This window comes from Uloborus diversus, chromosome 9 (assembly GCF_026930045.1).
Source record: "Uloborus diversus isolate 005 chromosome 9, Udiv.v.3.1, whole genome shotgun sequence".
Lineage (NCBI taxonomy): Eukaryota > Metazoa > Arthropoda > Arachnida > Araneae > Uloboridae > Uloborus > Uloborus diversus.
Window position 1 is genome coordinate 32154868 of NC_072739.1, and position 24252 is coordinate 32179119.

The following is a 24252-nucleotide window of genomic DNA, read 5'->3' on the forward strand; positions in this document are numbered from 1 at the left end:
GAGCCCTTGTAGGCTATACTACGCCAATTCTTTTCAGGGATTTTAGAACCTACAGTGAAACCTGTGTAAGTTGACCACTCGCGGTGCAGTACTTTGGCGGTCAACTTATACAGGTGGTCAACTTATAAAGGGCGGTAATGATTTTTTTTTTTCATTTCTGGCACCATGTATTTTGTTTTTTGAGTAATTTACCCTTACTCTTTCTGTTCAACTAATTTTCATTGCTTAACATCATTGAAAGTGAAACAATAATTAAAAATACTATTCAAATAATTTTGATATTTTTTCCTTGTTTTTAACTATATTAGACATTGTAGTTTTAGGAATTCCATGTATGCCAACTAATTTTCTCTGGCTTTCTCTATTTTCAAATAATTTTAATATTTCATACTTTTTATTAATCTCAAGCTCAACTAATTTTCTTTTTGAAGCCTTTTTATGTAAAACTTATAGCATAAAGAGCAACAAGCTCGACTCTCCCAGTTCATAAAGGCAAAATTAAAATGTATCTCTTAATCCCTAGCACCAGAAATGTGTAACTTTACTCATTAGCAGACCCAGATCTGCGTATCCGCAGTGCGAGGGGCCCGCGTCCTTAAAGTGGCTAAAGGGCCTAGAAATTGAAGGAAAATAGAAAGAAACTAGCACTTAAACTTTACAAATAGACACTGCTGGCCATTAGGGAGGGGCCCTACATATTTTGTAGCAGGGGGCCCAAAATGTATAGATCCGGGCCTGCTCTTTGTAGCACAATTCCTGTGTTGCCACAACATATTGCAACTGAGAGAAAATACTTTGAATTTTTCTACTGACACCTATTTTCATTGAACAGAGTACTAAAAGCTATCTCAAATAGAACAAACGAAAAACAAGTTTGGAGAATAAAGAGCAGCATAAGCTTTATGCTGCTGTTTAGCTAGTAAGATGCTAGTCTGTCATCAAAGCATTAAAAACATTCTTGGAAAGCTATCAAAAAGAAAATAATAATAATAATAATAATAATTAATAAATAAATAAATAAATAGATAATAAAATAAACTGATTTTCTGAAGAAAGTTTAAGAAAATAAACCAAGTGGTCAACTTACAAAGGGTTTTTTACAATACTGCAAACCAAATTTGGCGTACATTAGTGGTCAAGATAGACAGGTGGTCAAGTTACAGAGGTTTTCCTTCATTATATGAGATAGGACTAATTCTGTTCCTGACAAAAGTGGTCAACATAGACAGGTGGTCAACTTACAAGGGTGGTCAACTTTACAGGTTTTACTGTATCAATTATTTGCACTTTCCAGTCTCTGAAATTGGTTAGTAGATTATACAGTTGTACAGTATTGTTCAAACTTTGTAAGAAACGGCTATTTTAAGTTTAACAGAAAAAATAAACTTTAATTTCCTATTCAAAAAATAAAAAAATGATTTTTTTCTTGTTATAAGATTTTGGAAGATAAGTTGTTACTATATAAACTCCTCCCAAAACTGGGGGGCATTGTCCCCTTTGCCCCCCCCCCCCCCGCCCATAAATCCACCCATGCTCTTCTAAACTATTCAAAAACGAAAAAATAATGATTTTTTTTTTAATTTAAATTTTTGGAAGATGTGTTGTTACTACATAAAGTCCTCCCAAAACTGGGGGGGCATTGCCCCCCTCTGACCCCCCATAAATCCGCCCATGCATAAAAATGCCTTTTCTCACTCAGCAACGAAAAATAGCAATGGTCACGTGCAGTGGCAGATACAGGGGGGGGGGTCATAGCGGTCATGACCCCCCAAACCTGTGTAAATATTTGAACATTTGCTAAAAAAATTACAAAATTGTCGAAACCATAAGAAAAAGTAAATATTTTTTTGAATTCAACTCCTTTTTGGCATTACATGAAAGGATGGGTAAAGAGAGGGGGGGGGACGGATCATAGGAGTCGTGACCCCCCCCCCAATCTGCGACAATACTTAGTAATCTTTTATTATAAGGTTCATTGCATTTGAGTAATGAAAATGACTGATTGAAAAAGAAAGAAAATAAAACCTGGTCGAAACCACAAGAAAGAGCAATGAAAAATTTTTGATTTCTTTTTTTTTGGGGGGTATTACATGGCACTTTTCTATTTATATGTAGACAGTGAAATGATAGTCACTTCTTCATGGTGCTGCCTTTAGGCACCAGTGAAATAAAAATAAAGTAGTGCCTGCCGTCCTGTCCAATCCTTTTCTGTTGTGATTTTTAGATAGCTTCATTTTTGTCCGTACTGAGTTTACTTTTGTATGAGCTGTTAATAGTTAATTTAAACCAGTGTTTTTTCATTAGGGTCGGGCAAAAAATGTAAAATTTCAGCATTGTGTTTGCTTAAAACCTAGTTATACAAGGGTTCTTGTCCCATCGTTTTAGATGGAAACTCAGCTGAAAAAAACTGGGGTTTTTTTTAGAAAAAGGACCACTTCTAACAAAAACAATGGAGTGTTCGGGTGACAAAACATTGCTGTCTTTTTTGATAAGGGTTAATTCCATGTAAATGTATCCAACAAGTGAATTACAAAAATATTTTTTTAAACAGTTGTAACTTTTATATGTATTTTAGAATAGTCTGAAATGTAAAAATTTTACATCAAAAACTATTTTTGTTTTTATCTGTGGCAACACTGCAGTTTCAAAATGGCTACTTTGTTTTGAAAGCATGGTCTGTCTTTTTTCATCATTTTGATTTCTTGAATTTAAAGGTAAGTGGCATTTTCATCAGATTTTTGTAGATTGATTATTAAAATATAATATATTTACCATTAAACAACCTATTTTAAATAGTGATTCATGAGTTTAAGTTACTTAATAAGAAGCATAAAAATCACCTTGTTTTGGTTGTAGTGTAAGTCACAAAAAGATACTAAAGTTTCTCTACTTGATTCAAAATTAAGCTTTTCTTTAAAATTTTTAAGTTATTTCTTTCTATGTGTAATGTCTCTAATTAACACATGTTTAAATTTTAAGTCATTTTCTCTATTTATGAAATATTTTAACTTTGTAGTGTAAGTCACAATGTAGTGTCAGTCACAGATTCTGTTTGATCTATCTGCTGTAGACAAGCCATTAGATTTGTACATTTCTGATATTTTGTTCATTTTGATTTTAGATGGCTAAATCAGCAGCCGAAAGAAAAAGAGAGCAAAGGGAGAGACTTAAAGCTAGTAATAAATTTCAATCCTTTAAAGAAAAAGAAACCAAAAAACAGAAGAGTAGGCGTACAGCAAAGAAAAAGTCAATGACCATTGAGGATAAAGAAGCTCTATGAGTAAAGAAAAGAGAAGAAATGAGAAAGTACAGACTAAAAAAATCCATAAGAGATGCTTCAAAAAACCAAAGTACTTCTTTTGATCCCAATTCCGATTCACCAAGAAAAGCATTTAAAAGTCCAATGTCATTTGGGAAAGCCATTGCAAAAGTCAAAAGGAACCTACCCACAAGTCCTAACAAATGTCAAGCTCTTGTGAAAAAGTTAGCTCACCAGCTAGTTCCTAACATCTTAAAATCACCTGCTCCCCAGTCATCAAAGTAACCAAGATAAGTAATGAAGTAATTTCTCATGTATTACCTTTTTTTGAAAATGATAATATATCCTACCAGGCACCTGGTACTAGGGATTTTATAATAATGAAGGATGAAGAAGGCAACAAAAATAAGATTCAGAAGAGATATTTGATGCTGACTCTTGGAGAAACTTATGAAATTTTTAAAGCTGAAAATCCAAGTGTTCAGATTGGTCGCTCTAAATTTTGTGAGTTGCAACCAGGTCACATTTGCCTCAGACATCAAACACCATCAAATTTATGTTTGTGTATTTACCACGAAAATGTTCGATTAATTTTACAAGCAGTCAAACAGTTACCAAATTATGCTTCAGAATTGGTCAAGCTAATTGTTTGTGATGGCAATATGGAAGATTGCTTTTATGGAAGATGTTCCGTTTGTGGAAATTTACAGAAATTTCACAATGTCATGGAAGAGCTAACTGAAGATTTGAATTTGGAAGAGGAAATTAAATATTCACAATGGATGAGAGATGAGACAAAAACCCTTTTCAGGGGAAATGTTTCTTCTACTTTAAAAGATGCTTTAGAAAAATTAGAATCTAAACTTCCAGTTTTTAACACATGTTTACATCAAGTGACAACAAGATACTTTTTTTTTTAGAATTGAGGGCAGGCATATCAACCAACATTTTGCTATTACATTTCGACTTTAGTGAAAATTATAGTTTCTTCTATCAAGATGAGATACAGTCGGCTCATTGGGTCTCGAAATCGTGCACAATATACATGGCCATAGCATATTTCATATATCAAAATGAAAAAAAAACTGTGCCAATAGTTGTAGTATCAAATTACATGCAGCACGACAAATACGCAGTAGCTGTATTTAATGAAAAAATCATAGAGAAAATTCAATGCTACTATCCTGAATTGTTTATTTCAAGACTTATATACAAATCAGATGGAACTAGACAACACTTTAAGCAAAAATATTCAATCTGCATCGCCATGTTCCAAAACTTCCCCATTGTTGAATGGCATTTCTCTGCAACCAGTCATGGTAAAGGACCCATTGATGGACTTGGTGGCACGGTAAAGAGAAGGGTCAAAGAAGCCACCCTCTCCAGGAAAATTGATCCACATTCTGCAGAAGAATTTTTTCTCTGTGCACAAGATATTTGCCCAAGCGTCACATTGTTATATATTTCTGACAACAACATAAAGGGAGAAATAACTAAACTCAATGATATTTGCTCTCCAAACGGAAAAGAAATATTTCCGATTCCCGATACTCAGAAATCCCACTGTTTCATTAAAGTAAAGAAATACATACTTAAATTTTCAAATGTTTCCTTGAACCCCAAAAAATTTTGTACAGTTGATTTAACCAATGGACATGTAGATACAGAAAAAGATGGAGATGTAGATGTGGAAAAAGATGTAGATGTAGATATAGAAGAAGCAGATGAAACAATTTGATGTCGGCGGCTGGGTTTTAGTACCATTTGCAGGAAAGAAAAGTGTCAAATATTTTGCGGGACAGATATTAAGCAAAGATTTGTTTTCGATAAAAGTGAAATTTCTGCAATGTAAAGGAAGTTACTTCACGTGGCCTGTCAATGAAGATTCATCAGACATTGACATTGAAGAAGGTATTAAAAAATTACCGGAACCTAACTTTGACCGGCAGTTACATATCACTTTTCCCACTTATGATTTTACCATGTATGCAATGGCTTAACTTTAATTTACTATATATACAGTGACTAAACTTCCATTTACAAGATTTAAAGTTACTTAAATTTGTTCAGTATCCATTGTTATAAAATTTACATACTGTAGTGTAAGTCACAAAATTAATGTAGTGTAGGTCACGCACAAAAATGCTAATAAATATTTTTCTTTAATAGTTAAAAATTTGTTTGTATTCAATTTTATAGCTTTAAACCTTGTATTAAAAGAATACACAGACAGAATGTTAAATTACTGCACCAGTGAAGAAGAAAATTGAATTTAGAATGGTATCTAAAACTTGACTTCCTTTCCTGTAGTGTAAGTCACATCATGACAATTTTATGATTTTTTGGTAAAATACAAAATGTAAAAAAGTTTTTGTATATTGCTAAAAATACTACATGTTCAGAGGTAAACTGACATATTTTGATTAAATGAAAATTTATTATTAACTATGCAAACAATACTTGTTAAATTGTCAATTGTAGTGTAAGTCACGCATGGAAATGACCAAGAGTAGAATTTAAAGTTTTTTGCTCTGATTGCTGTGGGTTTCCATTGGAGTTGATGAAAAAGCGTTTTTATTTTGCAACAGTTATGAGCACGAAAACGCGATGTTGGAACGGAAACATTACGGATTTCTTCGTAAAATATCCAAAATCAGACGGAACTGTACCTTCCAATGTAAATTCTGTTGAAAAAATGCTCAAAGTGAAACAGAAGTGAGAGACAAGGAAGAATGTAAAATGCCGATAGGAAGTTCGACTGAAAGAGATCAAATTGATGTAGAAACTACTACATCAAATCTGCTGCACGAGAGAGATCCCGCTAATGGCCCTCAAAATGCAAAAGAAAATATCACTTTGGGACTTTACCAGCCGGAACTTTCTTCCTTTCCAACTGATTCAAAGGGCCGTAAGTTCAGAAAGGAATGGTACAGCTTATATTCATGGCTCGAATACAGCCCTTCTACCAACAAATCGTTTTGCTTTCCTTACAGAGTCTTTTTTCTAATGCTAAAAAAGGATATGTTGAGCCAACCTTCATGGCTTTTGTAAATGGTCAAAAGCAACCGAAAAATTTAAAATTCATGATGCAAGCTCATTTTATTAAACAGTAGTATGCTATGCATCGAATTTTATTGATACTCTGCCTTCAGGTTCTGTTTCTGCCAAACTTGACAAACAGTATTCCAGAGAAGTTGAAGAAAATCGCCTCTATTTGAAAAAAGTGTGTGAATCCGTTGTGCTCATCAAGAAATTAGTTTGAGGGGACACAACGAAAATATCCTCAAATAATAGGGTAAATTTTTTAGAGTTGATGGAACTCAGAACTAAGGATTGTCCTCAGATCGAAACACTATTTCAAAACAAAGAAAAATCATTCACTTACGGCATAAAGAACATCGGAACACTATCCTCAATTTATGTAAAACACAAATTACTGATAAGATGCAAAAGGAGATCAAAAATGCTCGCTATTTCTCTATAATAGTTGATGAAACTCAGGACATTTCTAGACATGAACAAGTGGCAATAGTTTTTCGATACCTTGATGATAACTTTGAAATTCATGCATCATTTGCCGGCCTTTACAGAACAGAAAAAATTGATGGAGAAGAATTGTTTGCTTTAATTAAAGAAATAATTTCCTCATATGGGCTAACAATTTCAAATTTGCATGCTCAGTGTTATGATGGAGCATCTAATATGAGAGGTCCGTACAGTGGTGTAACTACCCGAATTTTACAAGAAAATTCCTCGGCCTTTTATATCCATTGTTATGCTCATATCTTAAATTTGCGTCTAGTTAGAGCTTGTTCATCAATTTCTTCTGCTAGAAACGCATTTGAACAACTCAATTCATTATATTCTTTTATAGGAATCTGATAGACATCGGTAAACGATATTTATCCGCGTTCTCATTCCTAATGTAATGTAATATAAAATTTACTTTATTCAAATTAGATTAACTTCTCAACTCTTTCGGCACGTGTAAAGTTTCAGTTTTAGGTTGGCATCCTTTGATGCCCAATCATATGCAAATGAGGCAAGTATTAAATAGTGAACGATTCCAATCGTTCTCTCTCTCTTTTTTTGTGTTCGTCAGCCTCTTGTGTGTTAGGTCCGATAGGTGTTGGGGAGTTGCGAACTCCACCTCCTCTTATGGCCAGGGTTTATTCTTACGAACTTATTTTTGTTAGTTTATTTATTTTAGTTACTATGGACCAATAAATTTTTGGTAAGATTTTAACAAGTTTCCAATGTTCATTTCTTCACATTAACATTTGATTCTGCACCTTCCACTGTGTGATATTATCTCTGCTTGTATAAGCATGTAACATTGTTGACTGACTTACGAAATTTAGCCCTCCGGCTTTTCGTTTAAACATCATAAGTTATCAGAATCTTCTTATAAAAGACATGCCATTTTTGAAAAAATTTGCACTTCAACAAATAGTTTTCCTGGAGGCTCTACAGTTTTGCAATCACTCAGTGACACAAGATGGTCTTCGAGAGTTAAAGCCATCAAAGCTCTCCTTGATAATTTTGAAGCAGTAATTTCAACCCTAGAAGAATTATCGGAAAACGACTCTTCAATTGGTCGAAAAGCTGACGTCCTTTTGACATGTTTGACTTCTTTCGAGTTTTTGTTCACTTTGTTTGTATTGCGAAACGTCTTTGAACAATGCAATACTCTATCAAAACTTCTTCAGTCTTCTAATCTTAATTTTCAGGTTGCGCAAGCTTTAGCTAAATTGACAATTGAAACTGATAATAGTTATCACAGTGATGCATATTTTAATCAAGTATGGAGCTTTGTGACAGAACTCTGCGAAAAAAATTCTTTTTCTCGACCAATTTTTAAAAGGCGCAAAAAAATTCCTAATGAACTTGGAGGAGGTGAACAAAATCCACATAATGATGTAAAATCACATCCAGTCTTGCATAATATAGACGAACGCGCGAATGGCATTTTCAGAAAATTTTTGGCTCTGCAGAAATTTTTTTTAAAACTGCTAACGCTGATTTAAAAAAAAAAAGAAAAAAAAAAAATTTTTTTTAAGGGAATTTTTAAGAAAATCCCAGAGTTTATTTCGGTTAAAGCCTTTCTCCAAAAGCCGTTTAAAGCACATGTGTAAAAAAAATAATGGTTTTGGCAGTTTTCTTCAGTTGCTGAAAAATAAGCAAACTATGTGTTATTGTAAAAAAAAAATTAAATGATTTAAAGCATTTTTTTTTTGTCTCTTTCATATTTTAATATAAATTTAATTTTTTATTCAAGGGTGAGTTAGGCAAAATTATTACTTGCAGAAAATTTTCCGGTTAGGATTTGTGTTCGCAGAAAGCTTTTTGTTTTATCTAAGTCTGATCATATCATCAAATCGAATAAAATTGAAACAAGATTTGATGAAAATAGTTTGTGCTGTTGGCCTTAAGTTCTGTACTCTCTGGAACAGATATTGAGAAAGAAAAAGGAAATGTTTCAGTTATAAGTAAAGTTTATAACATAAGAGAAGAAGAATTGCTTTGTGAATTGCATTAGTATTATTCCATGATAAAAAATGAAGATCAGCTGGATTTTAAAAGAAGACTTCATTATTTTAAAGAGAAAAGCCTGAAAAATGTGTTCTCAAACATAGCTTTATTGCTTCAATTGTTTTTAACCATTCCAATCAGCTCAGCAAGCTATGAAAGATCTTTTTCCTATCTCAGGAGGTTGAAAAGTTATCTTCGAAGCACAATGGGACAAGAAAGGCTTTCATCTCTAGCTGTACTAGCAATAGAACAAGATACTGCTCTGGACATTGATGAAATTGTAAATAAATTTTCTCTATTGCCAGACTCCAAAAATCACAGACTAAAACTTCAGTAACAGGCAAAACATATAGCAATATTTTTATGACAATCTATAAAATAGATTTGAACTTCTGTCACAAAATGTAATTCGTTTTAATCATTATTTTTTAAATATTAAATCCATTTTATGATCACTTCGTTTCCCTTTTATGCATGTTTAAAAAACTCCCCCCCCCCCAAATGAAATGTTGTAATGCCGCCCTTGGGGTGGGGGTTGACTTAGCAAAAAGTTTTTTTTTTTCTCCTTCAAGTTACAGCTTTCAAAAATTGAAAGCACAGGATTTGTTAAGCATCCATCTATTTGTTAAACAGCAAAGGGAAGCAAATTAATCCTTTTCAAATTTTAAAGTAATCTCATTTTAGAAATCATAGTTATTGGATAATTTGATTTTAAAATTGAATTTCTAACGCTGCATGCATCTTAGGTTTACAATAAAATACAACACGAAAATTTCATTAAAAGGAATTAATATTTCAATCTCTATTTAGGGGTTTTTACCCCTTCCCATGAGAGAAAATTTGAATAAAGTAAATAAATATATAAGCCGGAGTTGGAGTCGGACATTTCAAAATGCAGGAGTCGGGGTTGGGCCATTTTACTTCCGACTTTGCAGCCCTGGTGTTAACCATGGATGGAACCAGCTTGGATAAAATCAGTTTTGGCCATTGAATGTGGATGATGTAGGAAATAACAAAATTTAAAATCAAAATAAATAAGCACATAATTAAAAGACATATATGAAACATCAATCCCATAATCTGTCACTGTTCATTATTAAAGTAAACAATTAATTTTACACCCTAGGCAAGTAATAAATGACAGCATGCTTAAGAAGGTTTAGTCACACCATAAGAGAAATGTGTCATAATTCTTTAAAAATATTTTTTGAACGGTGTAAATAGCACAATATATACTTCTTTTTATAGTTTTGTGTACACAAAATGAATTACAAATTAAATCAAAGCATATCACTTATTTTTATCATCGAAACCAAGACGACGAAATGCATTCACGAATTCAAGAACCAAGCATTCACGAAATTTTTAATAAATTTCACTGGTTAAATAGAACAAAAAAATTTTTAAACTCTTCAGTACTTGAAACGTTTAATTAGTTTCGAAAGATAGTCTCTACAAAAAATGAACGGAATTTTGAATGAATTTCTCTCTTTCACAAAAAGTCATAAATCCTTACCAACTTCATTGTGACACTACGAAAGCCGGTAAATTCGAGTGTCAAAAACAAGTATTCTCCTTCTTTTTTGAATTCCAAAACGACAGGTGGAAAGCAGTTATGAAGTCCTTGTTTCTATTTACATTACTTAAATCAAATGAGACGCAAAAACTTTCAAGCTTAGTTTTAAAATAAATATTTCATTTACGACAGCACATGGTTGTTGTTGTTTATCGCGAGTTGCTGAGGAACGAGGCTACTTTTAAAAGGCGGGTACAGACAATCAACCGTAGACATTTTTTTTAAACGAAAAATATGTATTTTTAATGCTGTAATATAATATTTATCAAAAGGTGGCATTCATTATTCGGAACTCCAGCGCTCGAATACGCTACCTTGCGGTGATTTATAAAACTGCGTCTGCACCTAAAACATTGCCACGTTGCGCATCACGTGTGTCTGTTGACGTAAACACAGGCAGTTTGTTCTGAGTATTTACTAACGCAATCGATGTGTCTTAGTTTGCTTTCAGCTACAGAAATTAATTCGTCACTTAGTAGTATTCTCGAGCTTCTCAAAATAATGTTAGTTTTCATTATTTCCTTAATAATTGGTAAAAGCGAAAATACTGGATTAACAAACTTGGATAACGTTATACAAGGTAAAAAATTTTATTGTTTTGTATGAATTCGTAAGAATATGGGTTTTTTTTAATCTTAAATTAATTAAACTTACCATATTTTACAGCAGCATTTAGTTGGAATGGACAGTATGCAAAATATTTTCTTGAATATATTATCGTAGAACAAAATGAATAACCGAGAAAGAATTTACTTTATTCCTTTTATTCTCAGCTGAAAGGTATCGCCAAATTTGTTTAGGGTTATATAGTTTTGGTATTGTGCGAGCAAAGTAGCCTTGGCGAGATTTCGCGTTTTTAGTTAAACCATTTTTTATTTTTATCATGAGTGGAATAAAATGGTAGTAAGATTACAGAATTCGATAAGTGAAAGGAAATAATGGTCAATCAACTGAAAAGAAAACTACCACCATATATCCGTGAGAATTTTGTTGATGATTTGCATAACATGACACAATTAAATCGTAACTCAGAAATTAGAAAAATCGAAACAGAAAATTTTTAAATTAACCGATTCGGGAATTCAAGAGAAATAACTCAGCTACAAATGGAAAACAAGTGCTAGCCAAAGCAAAGCAAAGAAGTATCATCTTCTTTTGGTAATAATTTGTAATGTCATATTAAATTTTCTAGCATTAATTGTTATTCTTGTCAGGCCACAATTATTATTTAGTTTTATCAAGAATTGATAAATATCGAATTCAACATCGTGAAAATGGCTGCTTAGAACTATGAACTACGTACTTTGCATTAATGTTTGACGTTTAGTAATGCTTCTTGAATTCTCATTTCTTTCTACGTGGGCCAGAATATCCACAAGACTTTGAAAATTAATTTAAAAAGAATAAAGCGAAAAAATCATACGTACGAACAAAAATCACAACACTTTTAGCATTTTCTTCGTTACCATGTGCGTTTGTTTTAGTTTTCAATTCCGCCATTAGACAGTGACTTCAGTGCCCCCTATAGTTCGTTGGAGTTGCGAATTCAGAGAAGAACAATTTTTTTTATTGGCTCTTTCGCTTTTTTTATTGAACCCTCATTTTTTTTCCCTGATTTGTCACATATTGTAAAATAACATTCTTTTTCTAATTTTCCGGCATAGAAAGAAAGCATTTTCTATTCTATATTCACTCTGTATGCAATTTTATGCATTATTACACCATTTGTTTGACAATGATGTGGATTAACATGAAAGAGTGCGTTCGACGAGCAGAACTGGTAGCGACCGGTTAGTTAATCACGTGACAACTAATGATCACGTGCTCCAATCAACAAATCAACTGCTTAGAATGGTAACCGGTGCGGTAACCAGTTGATCATAGAACGCTGCGGTTAGTTTCTGGTTACTTACCGGTAGACCGGTGAGGTTCGTCGAACGCAACCAAAGTGACATTTGGACCAATCATACATGGCCACGCTCTATTCTGCCGATATTTTGAACAGCTGTACGAGTCGGGGGTTTTAAGCATTTTTATCTTTTAATGCCGGTTCATTGGTAATGTTATTGTCTGTGTAATTGCTGTTTTATTTGAAACGAAACGAACAATGTTTTCAGCTGGTAAGACAAGCTTCCTTATGATTTATTGCTATGAAACATTATCCTAGAATAATTTTTTGGTCATTTTGATGACATGCCCTGTTAAGAGATAGCGGTAAACTATGCAGAAAAAACTCTTGTATTCAAGGAAATATAAATCACGTTTAAAAGGACGTATTGCTAATTATACCTGCAAATAAATGGTTTTTAGTTCGTAATAACTGTTGCATAAATGATTTGCATATGACTGGCGAAACTAATTAAGCGAGACTAAATTCTTAATCACTTTTACGATCTTGGTTTGTATTTAAACCGAATTTAAATAAAAGGTAAATAGTCTAAAGAATTTTTCTTAAACAGATTTTTCGATTGAAATCGTGTAGTATCTCATCAGGGCTGCTAAATAAATTTTTCACATCCCAAGAAAGGGCTCAATAACATCTCAAGATCAAGGCAGCGGTGGATATTGCCATAAAATCTTTTATTTTTATTGCTGCACACTAAATCACATTTCTGTTTCTATAAATATGACTCTAATTATTTACCCTAGAAAATAACTAGGTCATAGTATAAGGGGGCAAATTTCTAGGCCATTTCCATTCCATCTGTAGGAAAACCAAACCCAATGAGTAAGGTTCTATCGAAATTTATGATAAATGATTTTTTTTAATTGAATTTTTACCTATTAAAGTGGTGTTTGACAGTCATATTTTCTCACAAAACTTTAAAAGTGCTTAATATTTTCCAATGTGGTATAACTTTGATATACCCCCAAAAAAATAGGGAAGTTGCAACGTATTAAATGTTCATATTTTGGCTATTGGATATTGTTAATTGACCCTCAAAATTCACCATCGCCGAATTTTAAAACACCGTGGTTGATTTTTAATGAATTTCTAAAAATCCATACGCAAAAGTGCGCTCTTCTGAAACGTCACGAGCCTACGTCACAGGGTGCGAATGGGCAGCCTCCGCCAAAGATCCCTTGTTTTCGCTAGGGACTTTTTGAGCGCGCTGATATTTTTATTTTTTAGAAATTCAATAATCCTTTTGAACACACTATGGAGGCCGGATTCGTTAAAGCACAATCTAAATAATCTTCCTCAAATAATATCAATGATGATATTCGAATATTTCTCAGAGGATGAGAGATTTAATGTTCCAGAAACGCGAGGAGATAAGCCTTTTACGTTTCGTCTTCGAAGTCGAATGCACGTTCTTCGGTTTCTCCCATGACATGGGAACCAGTTCGCTAGCGTTTCTCTCCTATCGGAAGAGCGCATGACGTCACTTCCTATGCCATTTGACGTCACTAGGGCTTGAACTTTAAAAATTAATTTTAAAAAAAAAACTACTTATCGTATCGCAAAAAATTTTTCACCTATGATGTTCATACATGTTACTCTATCATATAAAAATAAAATTGAAAAATCGAAAACTTCCCTGTTATGCGCCAAATCTGGCACTCTGTACGGACTTTTTAGGATTGCCATTTCTTATTTTGGTGTTGCCAATTTAGGTTTTTTCAGCTTTTAGGTTTTTGCTGTTGCCAAATTTAGTATATTCTTGTATTTTGTACCACTTTTGAGTTTTTTTAAAAGTTTTGTGGCAACAATAACAGGTATTTTGCTTGGCGAGAAAAAGTTGCCAAATTTCCGATTTGGGGGGGTATATCAAAAGTAGTTCCCTGCCAGTCTAAGATTTCAAAATACCATTGAAGTTAATCCAATAATCCATTAGCACTTAATTTTGAGAAGGGTAAAGTTTTTATACATTGACAAATCAAAATGTTTCCACGAAGGACGGATCACATTTCAAGGGAGGGGCGTTTTAATATTTATTGCTTACCCTTTGCTACATATCCTGGTTTACATGTATTGATTTCGAATATTTCTTTTATTCGGAATCAACTTCTTCCAAAATACTTCATGAGTTGAGCCTCGAATTCTGCCCCCCCCCCACCCCCCTCTAATTTTTGAACCAAGGTCGTCAAAAATTGCGCTTTTTGAACTTCATCATAGAAAAATTGTGGCAACGGCATTCACGGAGATGGGGGCCGTGATTCCCTAATATCATGAAAGATCATCTGAAATTGTTTTTTTTTTTGGGGGGGGGGGATTTCAATTTGAAAGAAATTTCTAAGAAAGAATTCGGAGCAAATTTTTTCCCCAACGTCATCAAATATGAACTGCAAATGTTTTTTTTTCCTTTCTTTCTTTTTGATTTTTAATCTGAAACATTTACAGGGGAAGAGGAGGGGGGACCCTCCACCCCTTCAGAAACATTATTAAATATCATCTAAAATTAGGTTTTTCAAAAATTCATAATCGAAAAATTTTAGAAATTCATTATCCAATCGTGCTTGCTCTTCCCATGTATCCGTCCTTGGTTTCCACTAATTGATGTAAGAATTGATATATAATTCTATCCTGCTCTATACTTTTAGTTATATGAGAGAAAAGTAAATGTTCTTAAAATTGGAATAGAAAAAGAACAATATCGAATTTTCAAAAAATCGCTTCGAGGTGCACACCCCCATGCTACAAACTTTGTGCCAAATTTCATGAAAATCGGCCGAACGATCTGGGCGCTATGTGCATTACAGACATCCAGAGAGATTTTCAGCTCTATTTTTAGTAAAGATAAAGATAGCCAAACATAAAGACGGGGAAAATTACGAATCTATTGATGCCTGGTTCGATGGTCGATTCATTGGCTTTCAGGAGAAGTAACTGGGACATGGATACATATGCTCAGTTTTTAATTATATAAGATACAGAGGTCTGTCCAGGATTTTTCACAGGGTTCGTTTTTTGTGAAAAATCAAACTTTGCAAAAAAAAAAAAAAAAATGTAAAAACGAAATTTTTGAATTTTGAGATGGTGCAAACTGCATCATTGACACTTAATGTTGAGTGTTTTCCCTCTTTTCTGTTGAGAATATCATTCTTGAGTGTTTTTCGAGCATTGGAGTATGGGAGGGCGGCATCGCTCTTTGGGAGATGGGTACCCCTCAAGTATCAATATTTATTTATCATTCTACATTATGTTAAATTATACTAGAAATGTTATATGTACAGTATTTAAAATAATTGTAATTAAGAAATTCAGGCAGGGGTTCAGCATTTAATTTTTTGAACCAAGACATTGTTAAAAAGCACAAAATTTCGTTTAAAATTTATAAACTCCATGATTTTTACAAAAATAAACAAATACTTTAATTATTTACCTCTTAACAAAGCATACTAAACATCGAAAATTTGAAAAATCAGATTCCCATAGCAGATGCAAACAGATCGCAATCCTCAAAAGTGGAAATATCAAAAGTATAAAAACGACTTGTAAAATAAATATTTCTGATAAAATTATTTTAGAATTGCACTTTAGAGTCCAATGATAAATATTTCATTAATGTCTGGATACAGTTGAATCAAAAATAAATAAATAAAAATAAATCATCGATTCAGCATTTAAATTTTTGACTCGTAAAAGAAAATGGAATTCCGCTTTAAAAACTTAAAATAAGCGTTGTTACAAAAATGAAGAGACTTTTCATTTATTTGCATCCTAATAAAGCGAAGTTAGTTTGAAAAAAGAATAAAGTATGATTCTCGTATCGAATCTAAAAAGATTGCGCTTTTCAAAATGTAGGCATCTGCAGAAAAAAAAGAGGAATAAAAGAGTTTATTTAAAATTATTCTTTTTAGCATCGAAAAATCAAACCCATATAACTTTCTTCCAAAATGACAATTAAACATCGCCCCGCCATACGCTAAGTAGCGATAAACAGTTAAATATCACACCCGCCATACGTTGCTAAGTGGCGATAAGTTTAAACTTGGTAACCCTATCTGAAGCGATCATATCCCCCCCCATCCCTATTATCCTTTGCAGTTCTAAGTTCATTTCGCTGTATATTATTGTTTATTAACTCATGAGCGGGTAGAAAAGTGCTTACGACTGACTTTTTCAGAGAAGTTTGCAACAACACCGCTGCATAAAACAAACAAGCAAAATTATAAGCCAAATTGACTCTCAGCTGTTAATTTCCTTTTATAGAAACCAACAACAAGCATTTTATTTATTTGGCCTTAGTAGTTATTTATCGCTTGCAGGAGCGTCACTTGAGCGCCTTTTTTTTTCTTTTGCAAAATTAGCAGATTTTTTACAAGTTGATACCTCTAATTAAACTTTAAAAAAGGTTCCAAACATTATGGTTGGAAATATGCTGCGTTATTTTGATTTGAGATTTGCTCTTCCAATAAACAATTTGTGAAAGATCCATTTTTGTTTATCATAATTTTGTGAAGGGTCCGTTTTGGTTGGTCGGGATTTTGTGAAAGGTCCGTTTTGGTTGATCGGATTTTTGTGCAGGGTCCATTAACGGACCCAAATTTCCCCTGGCCAGATCCCTGAGATAGGTGCTGTTCCCTTCCCCCTTTTCAAAACCAATGGCTCGGCTCCTTTTCCCAGATGTCAAGAAAACCCTAAAAAGCAAGGACACTTCTTCCCTTAAAAAAAGAAGAAAAATCCCTTAAAACAACCCACCTAAAAATTACAATGTGGCAGGCTGCACCAAAACCCTTCCGAGTTAGGCGCACATGATAATTAAATATTAGTACTTCTTTAACTATGATTTTTAATTGAAAAAATATTTTTATGAAAGTATTTGAAAAGACTTTCATTTTATAAGATAGAGCTTGCTTGACTTTGGAAATCTATTGTTCTAAACTACTTTTAATACAAATGCAATGTTGAAAACATGTAACCTCCAGAAAAAAAAAAAAAACTAAATCAAAGAAAAGTACTAATGCGGTACATTTTTTTTCCCTAATGTGTAAATCATAACTAAATCTTTTTATTTTCATGAAAAAATAAAAATTAGTTGACAGTTAACATTTCCTAATTTTTCTCCTTTTATTTCAGTGTTTTTGGTTTTGTCTATATTCGTATCTTCAGTGCTTACATTTTATGAGAACAACAATGATATTATTGAATTAAATCCCTCCACTTTTCAATCAACTGTTGTGGATAGCGATGACATATGGATAGTTGAATTCTACGCACCATGGTAAGTTTGTTACGTAGAGTGTAGATTCCGTTTCCTATTGGTTTTTTAAAAAATCTGTTTAAATTATGATACAAAGTGTTTATCATAAATATTCGTAATAGTGATGTAAAGAAAAAGTTTGCTTATTAATTACATATTTAACTTTCTTTTTATGTATTTTTGTAAGGATATGTGTGGTATTGTAGAAAAATTCTTTAGCTGTACAACACAGTTAAAATAGGTTTAAAAATGTGCATTTTTAACAATAATGAAATACAGTGAACTCTTGTTCATCCATGGATCAGCATTGTCTGTTTTATTTCACCTTGGGGGGGGGGGGGGGGAGCGCCTAGGATAAAATGTCATTTTTTCCACTTCATGTATGGCACTTACAGTAGAATTTTTTTTTTAGTAAATATTTCAATGGATGTAGCATATGCTCTTGAAAATATGGTATTTTTTTTTATTTATCTGTTTATTAATGGGCATTTTTCAAAAGGTAGGAGCAAACACAGACCAACTTTGAAGCTTCAACACCAAATAACTTTCATTTTTATCAACTCAAAAATTTTTGAGTTAAATTATAATACTGTATAGAGACAAGAATTGACATAAATTATGGGGAAAAAAGCTCTTCAAATTCCCTTTAAAAAATATTTTCTTTGCTAAAAGGCAAAATTTTTTTGGACATTTAAAACGTTAACTGAGCAAATGCACCATCAAAAAAAAAAAAAAAAATATATATATATATATATATATATATATATATATATATATATTCCATACGTTTCAAGAAAAATTAAGGGTATGAATCTGAAACTGAATAATTTTTTGTTAGTATTTTCCACAAATTAAGAAAGGAAACATATTTATTTTGTAAACGATTTTAGAAGAAAAGGAAGTTGGAAGTTTGTATGTCCAAAAGTTACAATCTGGACAATGCTATTATTTGAGTACTAAATATGATTTATATGTTTTAAAGGTATTTTTCGATACTCAAAATCAATTTTTAATTATTTTGGAGTGTGTGCATATGTTTTTATGCAGTAACTTTGAAGCAAAATCATTTTTCTTAAACATATATGTGAGATGTCCAAATTGTGTTACGATCTAGACGCCGATAATTCTGTCCATTTATTCATTATTATAAATGATCTTCTGTCTTGTAACCTTAATAAAAAAAAAAGGCCATGATGTTTATTTCATTGGTATTTTGCACATTACATAATAACAGTAGAAACACAACTTTCGATCGTAACAAGCACATTTAAGTAAACAAAACGGTGGCAGCTCATAACTCTGCAACATTTCAAACATGATTATCTGTTATTTTGCCGACATTTTGGATAAATTGTTTTCAAATTACGACAAGAAATCAATATCTAAACAGCAATTATTTAATAAATAATTCTTCAATATTCTAATATTTAGATATTTCTCTTTGCAAAAAAATGGCCAAGCAAACCCCGATTGGTGACAACTCACAGCATACAATAAGCAAAGGGTTACCTGCGGGGAATTCCGGTTTTCGCCAATAGCGTCAGTTTTGGCGACTTTATCGCCTGTGCTGGCAAAATGGATTGTTTTTTTTTTCAGATTCTACCAAAGAATAACAAAATTTTATTATTTAAAGACCAGTATATAAAGTCTATCAAGTATTTCATAAATCCTCTATTTTTCATTGTAGAATTTAAAAATAAATAAAATTTTCATTGGAAAAGTTCAAAAACTGTGAAACTTACATTATGATGATATCCAAAATCTGTTACCTACAGACCGATCATTAAATTTGCTATTTATTAATTTTTATAAATATCTGCTGTCTTTTTAGGTTTGTATATGATGTTCTAGGTGTACATACTATGCAATAAAAACAAAATTGATGTCAAATTTTAAAAATTGCTCAGAATTAACTTTTTGTTCCCATCTTTTGATAACTACCCCAATTACATTTTTAGATATTTGACATAGGAATCAAACATACTTTTTAGAAAAATGTCAATCGTGGAATGTCAAAATTTTAAGTTTCAAGCCCTGCTTTGACACATTGTCTTTTTTTTTAGGTGTGGTCATTGCCAAGCATTGGTGTCGGAATACTCAAAAATGGCTGCTGCATTAAAAGTAAGCTTTAAGAATAAGTTCTCAGGGGATTATCAGAATGCACTATGTATTATGTTAAATGTCATTTCTTTGCTTATGTATTACAGTGGAACCCAGATTTTACTTCGTCAGTTTCGTATGTTGTCCCCCACTGGACATAATTTTCTGCTAGTCCCTGAAAAAGGCTATGAAAAATATTCTAGATATATGTTACCCCCTTTGGGAAAGTCGCCTAATATCAAGAGCTGAAGATAGACATTTATTATAAGATGGCACAGAGACAAGAAAACAAGCAACTGACAATATTGCAACATAAACAGACTTAACTAGCTTTTAAGCATTCTTAAGATTTCATATCTCAAAGTTGCCACAAACGCTAAACTTAAACAATAATACCTGTAACAGATTATCTTTTGCGTTTGCTTCAGTATCCTAACTTGATCGCACATTTCAAACTCAAAAATGAGAAGCTGAATTACAACCTTAATTTCTGATTCATTAGAACCAGCAATAAATAAATCATTAATGTATAAAACCTTATCATTTCACTCCTTGCACTATGTCTCATAATCGTGCTTGACTCACTTTTATGTTGCTAGACATCCAACCGATGCACAAAGTCTACAAATTTCTTCAACCATTGGCTGGGTGCTTGCTTTAATCCACATAATAAGCTTTTGAAAAGTTTGCATACGCAGTCTCTATTATCGTTATTCCCAATCTGTTTGCTTCCTAAATTTTGCCTTGTTTAATTCACCTCTTAGAGATGCTATTTTAACATGTAACGCAAAACGAGCTGAAAAGCTCGTTTTGATTCATTATAATTAGCGCAAATGGGAGGGAAGACATGCTGAAAATCAGTGCGTGAAATTCAAAATAATTGATCTCTTGCTTTTGAAGGTAACCGCAAGTTGCAATTTGTGCTTTGTGAACCTCACCTCCTTTCTTTCTTGTATTTACTGAATATTGCTTTTTCATTCTTTGGTAACTCTGTAACTGATAAACTTTATTTCTTTTCTTCATTGTTGCAAGCCTTTTCCTTACTCCTTGAAACAAAACAAAAAAAAAGTTCTGAGGTTCACTTAATACAAAATTATTGCATACAATCAGCAATGTATCCAAAACTTGAATATTTTTGTGTTTTTGGTTGATCTCAAATTTAATGCAGCAATAAAAATTCTCAAATTGGCTGACAACATGGTTATCTCCTGAAAAAAGTGGGGAACATGCTTTAAAAAAAAGGGTGACAGACTAAAAAATAAATTACAGCCTTTTTCACCTCTAGTAAGTTTCTTGAAGCCTAAACTACAGAATGGCGATTTTTTTTTTTCCGAATTGAAAACTTGATTTCAACATCAATTAAATGTCTTTGAAAAAAGTGGTTAATCTTTTTTGGGATTTCTGTGAAAATCTTGCGTTAAAATTGCTCATTTCTATAAAATATTTGAAGGGGGTCTTCTTCAAGCAATGCTTAACTTTTTGTCTTCTTTTGGGAGCTGCTTAAACTCTGAACCCCTTCCATGCTGTTGGCTAAATGAGCCCTATATCACTGCAATTAGTCGTAATGTTTTTGGGAGTTATCATCAAGATGGTTGTAAAAAAAGGCATCTCTCTTTCTATATTGCGCTTAAACATTGTAGTGTTTTCCTGCTATTTATAGGAAGTGTTTAAGAAAGATCTTAAACAGAAAGAAAATAAAGCTCCGACTAAAATATATGAAAAGGAAAAGTTTAAACTTGCAGTTTGCTATTTAGATGTATTTCAGTTATTTTTGAATTCTTGCTTTGTTAACAGAACTATTAGTATATTTTCGTATTCTTGGTATTGAAAGAAGTAGTTATCAATATTATGCATTGTAAAACTTGTATGCATTGTAAATCTAAAATGTATGTAAACATACATTTTAGTTGATTTTTAAATCAATTTCATGAGAAAATGATAAGTGCAGAAACCAAAATGAAATTCAGTATAAATAACTAATATTGTCTTCGTTGATTTTCCGGCAATGTTCTCTTTTCCCGTTTTATTGTGCCCTGTTGCCATTTTCATGCATTTAAGTGCCCCTTGAAACTAAAGTTATCCTTTAATGTATGCAAGTACCTTGTCCTTTTATAAAAGAAGATCCCTGTATATATGCTTGATTATTATTTGCATATATTTATTTATTTTTTCAGTTTATGTCTGCCTAAAAATTTCTTATAAAAAAGAATACTATTCAGTCAGTTTTCTTTAACCAATAATTATATTATACCTCTCATGAAATTAAGAGTCTAATTATCACTTGTACTATCACTTTTGAGAGATGGTACAAGTGATAATGTTGGCGTGTGTCATAGAATAATTTCTGAATTTAAATCTGTTTTCTAAATTAAAATTTTGTGCTTCATTTTGTAATCCTTTTATTCCACTTTCAGGGTTTAGTCAAAGTTGGAGCTGTGAATGCTGATCAGTATCAACCTTTGGGACAAAAATACGAGATCAAAGGTTTCCCGACCATAAAGATCTTTGGTGTGAACAAAAATCGACCCAGAGACTATATGGGATCAAGAAATGCACAAGGGATGATTGACGAAGCATTCAGAGAACTTAAAAACAAAGTTGAAGCAAAACTAGGAGGGAAGAAATCGAGTGATAGTCGAGGTGGTAGCAGCGGTGGGGAGAGGAGGTCTCGAAAAGTAGTAAGTGCAAACACTTCTGTACTGCCACACTGCTTAATTTACTAATTATATTTTTGCTAAGTATGTAACTATAGGCCGAAAGCATCAGCTAATGAATTTTATATAAGCTAATTCGCTGGTTGGGGTTCATCTAAATTTCAGTTGATTTGAAATCCGGATATTTCTTCTATTTTAATTTTGTTAAGTTTTAAAATAAGACTACTGCATTCTACTTCCAAGTTTCTCATGAAATGCAGTTCTAATTTACAATAAATAACTGAAAAATAATGATTTTGCTGATTTTTTGAAAGTAAACCTTTAAAAGAAAATGAAACCATCAGGTAAGTAAGTGGTCTAAAAAGATATTTTCCTAGTTTTAATGAAAATGTTGCTTTTGCAGTTGCAATTTTTGTAAAGGAATCATTTTTGCGACTACCGTCCCCAAAGCAGAATGCTTTGTGATGTTCTGCAACGCAAAGTGATTTGCCCAAAATTATTCTGCAAGATAAATTCGTACTTTATGTATTTCCTTCAGAATGTTATCAAATACCGTTTTCTCATTTTTGCGCATAATCCATTGCAATTTAGAATTCAGTAAAATACAACCAAATTTTAAAACATAGAAACAAAGTTTAATGTATACTTGAGTACTTATATGTTGTCTTCCTTAAGTACATCAGCTTAATTTCTTCTGGATTGGAATGGAGAAACACAAAATATTGCACTCCTACTAGACTTTGACAAAAGGGTTAAATATCAGCAGAAGAGAACAAGTTGTAATAGCCCCTCATCGTATAAAGGTCATGCCAGATTTACCCATAGACATTGGTTTGAACCTGAACCAGCTCCTCGTAGCAACATATGTAAAATCAATCAGACAGTGTTGTATACCCTATCCATGCGTCTTCTCCGATTGTCAAAATTTCAATCGTATTCATTTCAAATTCTTTAATCGTTTTAATTCTTCTTTGAAGGAATTGTTAGGGGGCACATCCCATTGAAAATTTCTCCTTTCCGTCAGGAGATTGGATTTCTGCTTTTAACTTAGTATTTACCTTCTGTTTTTGTTTTCATCTCTTATTTGTTTTGTTCTTCATGGTTTTCCTTTTTTTTTCAAAGGTGGTTTTTCTGTTAATTTTTCTGGTCTATTATTCAAAATTTAAAACTTTGTCCATGTGTTGATTTCGGCAAAAGTTTTCAAAATTTCAGATGCATGTTTCTTAAATTCCAATTTTTGACTTTTAAACAATCGTTTGGTGCAGCATAGCCTATTAAGGCTCTTGCATCCTAAAAACTCCATCAGTCAACTTAATTTTACTTAATACCATGGCAAAGGCATGGAATTTATTGTTTTGTGAATTACTTTTGATGTTAAGTATTTAGACATATTTCCTCTATGAACAAAATGCTTATGGAAAAATGGTCCATACATAGATATTAGTCCAGCTTTTAAAAGTTTTCTTAAAGAATTATGCCCAGATGGAGGGCCATTACATGAAATGAACATTCTTTGGTCTGTTGTACCAACATTAATTTCATTCCCATCATTTGTATTGGGTCAATTAAAAAAATTTTTTGTCGATTTTAGACCCCATGTTTCACAGATAGCTTCTGAAATAGGAACAGAAAATGTATGAATAAAAAAATTAAAGTTTGATCTGTAATTTCAGTTCCAATATTGACCTTTTTAAAATCATCTTTTCTTGAAAAATATCTCCATTTTCTTTGCATTGATTAATGTTGTCTAGCATCCAGTCAACAAGGATTTTGTATTCAAAAAAAAAGTTGATTTTTTTCTTCATCAGAAGGAGGAACACATGGAAAAGATTTTATTGTTTCGACAAAATTGAAAAGATCCATAGCTTTATTTTCAGTGTTTGAACTAGGGAAGATCAAATGGGAAAAATTAAAAAGGGATTTAGCTGCAGAAGTTATTATGTCTATTTGTTCTTTCTTTTCAAAGTACAAACAGCATTGGTG

General features: G+C 32.4%; 2 protein-coding genes across 2 annotated transcripts in view; one reads left to right on the forward strand and one right to left on the reverse strand.

Moving 5' to 3' along the window:
- The window catches only part of LOC129230741 (integrator complex subunit 9-like), a 133720-nt gene extending 123208 nt beyond the window's left edge, over positions 1–10512 (reverse strand). Inside the window, 1 exon segment of the mRNA XM_054865167.1 lies at positions 10308–10512. Within this exon segment, the coding sequence (XP_054721142.1) occupies positions 10308–10316 (9 nt within the window). The 5' untranslated portion in view covers positions 10317–10512.
- Positions 10513–12329: 1817 nt separating this feature from the next.
- LOC129229464 (protein disulfide-isomerase A6 homolog) overlaps positions 12330–24252 on the forward strand; it is a 35567-nt gene continuing 23644 nt past the window's right edge. The window contains exons 1-4 of the mRNA XM_054863778.1: positions 12330–12487; positions 17392–17536; positions 19579–19636; positions 22030–22293. Coding sequence (XP_054719753.1) covers positions 12475–12487; positions 17392–17536; positions 19579–19636; positions 22030–22293 — 480 coding nt within the window. The 5' untranslated portion in view covers positions 12330–12474. The remainder of the gene's footprint in view (positions 12488–17391; positions 17537–19578; positions 19637–22029; positions 22294–24252) is intronic.